Source organism: Diplotaxodon limnothrissa, linkage group LG18, assembly GCF_057381915.1.
Source record: "Diplotaxodon limnothrissa isolate DT_005_m linkage group LG18, D_limnothrissa_male_GT1.1, whole genome shotgun sequence".
In the NCBI taxonomy this organism is placed as follows: domain Eukaryota; kingdom Metazoa; phylum Chordata; class Actinopteri; order Cichliformes; family Cichlidae; genus Diplotaxodon; species Diplotaxodon limnothrissa.
In genome coordinates, this window is record NC_140613.1 from 27,580,810 (window position 1) to 27,586,030 (window position 5,221).

Consider the following 5,221-nt stretch of genomic DNA (forward strand, 5'->3'; position numbering starts at 1 on the left):
TAAAAAAGAAAGTTTTTCATTGTGTTGCCTAGTTAAATAAAGGATTACCTGACTTTCATGTTGTGGTACTAATTGGATGTTATATTAAAGTGCAGTCTAGCTTTAGTTTAACTTTAGTTGATATCTTCAGTACAAAGTCTGTTTGTTTTTATCTCCTGCAAGCTTTAGTTAATTTTAGAAGTTTAAAAGACTTTATTCATTAGTTGCACTTTTCAGCAAGAGGCAACATGCACCTTTTATTTACAGTCTATAGCTCTTGCAAGCTATCATCAGTATGTGTATTTTTTTAGATGCACTGGCCAGACAATTTTGGTGAAAAAGCCCCCACACAGTTAGAAACTCGCTAGTGAACAAAGCAGGTCATGCAGCAGCTTCAGAGCCAGCTATTCCTCTCTGCAAAGGAGACCAAAGCAAAGCTTACAGGAGAGCAAACATTCACCACGCATTCATTATGGGTAAATAGGTAAATATAGGCACAGACTTGTTAACCCAGTTGTTTAATCTGTTTGGTAGTCAATGTTGCCTTTACAGTTTGCTTTTAAGTCTCAGCGATTAAAGACTAAAATTTGTGAAAGCAACTTGATTTAGTGTAACTGCAAAGAAATAAATAAAAGTATCTTAGTGTCAATCTATTCTCACTCATAAGGTTTTAAATACTGTGTCAAAGCTTCAAGCATCCCTCAGATATGCACAAAGTTTCCATTGCTGTACCATATTATGTCATCGATGAGACTCTCTCCACCAACTCGTCACATATGGACACTTGGACATTAAAAATACAGAAAAGAAAACAGAAGAAAATGCACGGGGCTCAGGTATGGGCTCCAGTTTGTGGACCCGCCATGTCCTACAGCATCTACGTAGCTAGGATTATGTAGGCCTACTTGCAATTGTACTAGTAAGAAAACAATTCAGTCACCTGCAATCAACAATCTACTGACATCTAGTGGTGCAGTGTTAAAAACTGTATTTTTAATGTGTACGTTTTAACCCAGTCACGATCTTTTGTTTTTGGTGTGTAAACTTAACTAAGCCTTGGTGCTTAAACCTGACCATAAAGCAAGTGATAAAGAAAATAAATCCGGTTGTGAAAACAAAGCAACACAAAGTGCGAAACACACTGGAATAGAGAGTGATCAAAACTTACTTCAGCATCACCCGTTCGACCTGCTAATGCTGACTTGATCGCACTGTAAACGAGGACTGTTCTTCCTCAGCTTCTCATACTGCTGCAGTTGGTGCTTCAAGGCACTAACATCAAAGGACATTAAGGTGGCAGTAGAAATCCCATCTTGTTCATCCAAATACCTGGCAAAATATGTTTGCTCCTATGATGCATTCATTATTTATTTGTAATGAGGATAAATTGGCCCTGTAACGTCAAATATTTATCATCTTTTTACATTTAGAATGCATTTTTAAATAGCTGTCCCCATGATTTGATCAAACTACAGCTTCTTACTCGTCAGCTCAACCTATTTTTCGCTCCTGTAATGCTGCTGTGCGTGGAGCTGCTGCTGTTATGTTTCTATGGGCTATCATCAGTAATAATCTCAACTCTGTCATGAAGCATCAGCTGCAGTGCTCATGAGTCAGCCTTTAATCTTTGCATCTGTATCAGTAAAAGCTACCAACCCAACAGGATCAATGGGAACCTTTAAGGGGGAGAAAGAAATGCACAAATGAGCTCCTTTTAGATAAAATGTGACAGCTCATTCCACTAATTGTTGCGCAGGAGTAGCTTTGGCTCTTTTAAACCCTCACACTATAACTCTGGACAAACAAATGTCTGCCAGAAAGCAGTCCACACCCCAGCATGCCCTCAAGTCCCTCCCAGTAGTTCTCTGCAGGCATTTGAACTCTGTGTGACAGACACACGGATAAATCACAACACCTATTCCTAAAACACAGCACTTTAGGACCTTTGAATAGAGCCATATTTCTTGAAAGCCGCTAGGTTAGCAGTAGCAAAGTAAATGGCGCCATCTTGCGGCCAGTGGCTTGTTTGCACAAAGTGGGCGGCGCTAATGACGAAGGCGAACTCGCGCTGCTTCTGTGTCGTGTACAGGAAGAAAGTTGAAGATGGTCCGCGCGGAGCTGGCGGCTCGTCTGAACGACAGAGAGTACACAAACTGGCTGAAAGCGGGACGCTGTCTGCTCATACTGAAGGATGGCCTCCTCCCGTTTACCGACCGACACATGAGGGCTTTCCACGGAGATCTGCTTAATCAAAGCGCTGTGCTCCGGAGCCCGTGCAGGGATTCATGTAAACCTAGAGGGAATAAGGTGTGCTTCGTCATTTAATGAGCTGGTGCCACTTAAATGCCCTTACCTGTGGCAGGTGATCAACCACAACGAGCTTATTGCCACCTTTATTATAGGCCGTGTGCTCTCAGTAGATCTTCAGCTTATTTTTATTATTGTTGTTGTTGTTGTTGTTGTCGCACTAACTCACATAGGTTTTAAACAGCAAGTATGTTTATGTTTGTGTAGCTGTCGGGATGCAAGGTGTGTTCAGAGTGGCAGAAGGCGATCCTGAGACACCACAGGCAGCCTGATGTTACAGTCAACTGGGACAACTGTTTCCCTCCATACTGGAGGACAGACCACTGGGAGGTGGCAAAGGTAGGAAGCACATAACAAAGCCAGCGTTATGAGACGCAGCTGTAATATGAGCTGCTGCCCCAACTTAGAAAGAGCAGCAGAATCTGTGAGGTGCATGTTTCTGGTATCTAACAGTAAAACTTAAAAGTAAACAAAAAACTAAAACTGTGTGAAAAGCGTGACTTAAAAAAAAGTAAGTAAAATAAAATTGAGTCTTGGTGGAACTTTGACCTGCTAACTAAGATAAAAATAAAAAATATAGAGGAAGCTTTATTTTTTGGTTAGTTTGGCTTAAAAAAATCTTATCACAACTTCCCTGATGAGGCTTTGCTGGATGTGTTTGTGAGATTCCTGATGTTAACAAGACTTAGTCAGCTTATTAAATAATTAAAAGGACTAGAAACTGAAACTAATGACAACTAAAACTCTAAGCATTTTCAAACAATAAAAAGCGAAACGGAAAGTAACTGAAATGAAAGTGACTTCAAAGCAAAACTTCGAAATGAGAAAAAAAAAACCCCGAAAACTAATTAGAAAATACAAAGTTATAATAACTGTGCCAGCGCAGGGCAAAAACATACAGACTCATAAAGTGTTTAACAATGACACAGTTCTAATGTTGCTGAAGTGCAGGCTTTCAGATTTAATTTAAGAAGTTTGATAAATGTATTGTGTGCTGTTTTCTCTATTTCACCCCTTTGAATGTACAGGAAATCAGCTTTATTGATTTGCTTTTGTAGTAAAATGCACTTTTGCTCCAGCTTAGACAAAGGATTTGAAGTTGTTTGATAAATGGTTTTATTTTCTGACACATAGCCAAAGTTTGCCGCTGTACTGCAGACAGTTCACCATAGTAATTATACATGTAGCCGGTGATCACTGAAGGCATCAGGAACTCTTTCCGAGCGTCACACAGGCTCTTTTGTCTGTGATGAACATGTCCTGCCTGATGTTTTCTTGTTAGTTTATGACCACATTAGGAGGTAAAAGTTCTGACATGGATTTTTGCATTGGGCAGCTGTTCATAGGAACTTGAAATTTACAGTCAAAAAGGCATTTTTGTAACTGAACTTGCAGCTCGTCAGAGATTACACATCACTGTCAAAGTCTGCAGTCAGGAGCCACCAGAGCAAAGAGAAGATGGTGAGTTTCAATGTCTTTGCAAACCATTCGTTGGATTGGAGCTGCTTAACAACATTATTCTTGTTATATCTTGAAGTACTATGTAATAACAACAATTGACTTTAAAAGTAAAAAAAAAATGTAAACATTGCATTTTGTAGAAAGATGCAGAGTGCATGGAGCTAATGGCAGCCCCTTTCTCTCTCTCTCTGTCTGCAGGCCTTCATGCCACGAGGTCAGGCGAAGGTGAAGGGTGCGGATAAATGCGACGCCCCTGCTCTGCTTAACCTGATCAACTACTGCACGTATTTCTCATTCGTGGATCCAAAACTGGTCAGAGAGGTACTCACTGATTTTTGTTCAAACGGGCACTTTTCACGTTTTCTGTTAGTCATGTAAAAACTTTATACTTTTTTCCAATTTCATTCAGTTGTTGTCTTATAATTTTCCAGAGTTGTATTCCTGCTATCGCTGGTCAGATTGATTTGAAAGGGTGTGATGATTGTTTTAACCGGTACTCTGTAACGTGTTCGTTTACTTCCAGGTGATCCGATGCAGGAACGAGCTGATGCATTCTTCTGAGTACCGTGTGACAGATGATTGGATGCAACACTACTGGACCGCTCTGAACCACTTTGTGAATCAGTTCAGACACGTACCTGAGATGGCAACAGTTGGAAACAAAATAGACGAGGTAAGTGTGTTTGTGTAGCGCCACCGCTGGAAATGCCCTGCAATAGAAGCGAACTATTGTCTGCGTGTGTTTGTGTTCTGTAACAGTTTCTGTGTATTTTTTTCTTCCTAGATGCTGACCCTCAATTTGTCAATATATGTGTCTGGTTTGGATCAAATGGATTCTGGTGGCTTGGGCGATGGATTAGAGGCTGATTTTGTCAGCCATAAGGAGTCTGGTGCTGACGTCGGCCAATGGGAAGCTGAGTTGCTAGAAGAGATGCTGCAGGAGCTGCTGCATGCTGCTGATGAGGATACTGATAGCCAGACACAGGTGGGAAAAGGAACGAAGGCCTTCCTTCATTTCTGTTTATGCATTTTACACATAATGCATAAAAGGAGTATGTTTCATGACTTCTGCTGACTGCTTCTTTAGGACACAGAGCGGCTGAAGAGTCTGGGAGGGTTCCTGCAAACCAACAAAGATCTTAATGAGAGGTTCTCTGCAGAGCTGCAAACCATCAACTCTCTAATGGCCAAAGAAAAAGGAAGAGGAGGAAGTGAATGAGGAGCACTTTGTGTTCTGTGTCCGTGTATATACTTAAAATAGCTTAACTTCAGAACTTAATCTGAAGGATGAGGGCTTTATATCTAAGCACAGTGGGGCTTTATTTTTTAAAAATTGTATATTATAATATTTGAAAAAGTCTTTTGAAGTCTTTCCGGTTTTTTGCACATTTTTCAGTCTTAACTTTCAGTTGATTGTAATAAAAAATGGGCACCTTATGAGTCATTGTCAAAACGGAAATACAGAAATGGAAAG

The 5,221-nt window shown here is 40.4% G+C and overlaps 1 protein-coding gene across 1 annotated transcript; it reads left to right on the top strand.

The window, feature by feature from the left end:
* Positions 1-2,081: 2,081 nt before the first annotated feature.
* On the top strand, positions 2,082-5,221 carry LOC146613860 (uncharacterized protein CXorf38-like). The gene is made up of 6 exons (XM_085378520.1): positions 2,082-2,286; positions 2,494-2,625; positions 3,946-4,068; positions 4,271-4,420; positions 4,532-4,732; positions 4,835-5,221. The coding sequence occupies exons 1-6, from the start codon at positions 2,083-2,085 to the stop codon at positions 4,964-4,966; spliced, it is 942 nt and encodes a 313-aa protein (XP_085234646.1). The 5' UTR covers position 2,082; the 3' UTR covers positions 4,967-5,221.

Bases quoted from the DNA above. Each gene is read 5' to 3' on its own strand.
- LOC146613860 (XM_085378520.1), top strand. From the start codon at position 2,083: ATGGTCCGCGCGGAGCTGGCGGCTCGTCTGAACGACAGAGAGTACACA. The intron at 2,626-3,945 runs GTAGGAAGCACA...CTCTGTCTGCAG, and splicing joins ACCACTGGGAGGTGGCAAAG to GCCTTCATGCCACGAGGTCA. The intron at 4,733-4,834 runs GTGGGAAAAGGA...CTGCTTCTTTAG, and splicing joins ATACTGATAGCCAGACACAG to GACACAGAGCGGCTGAAGAG.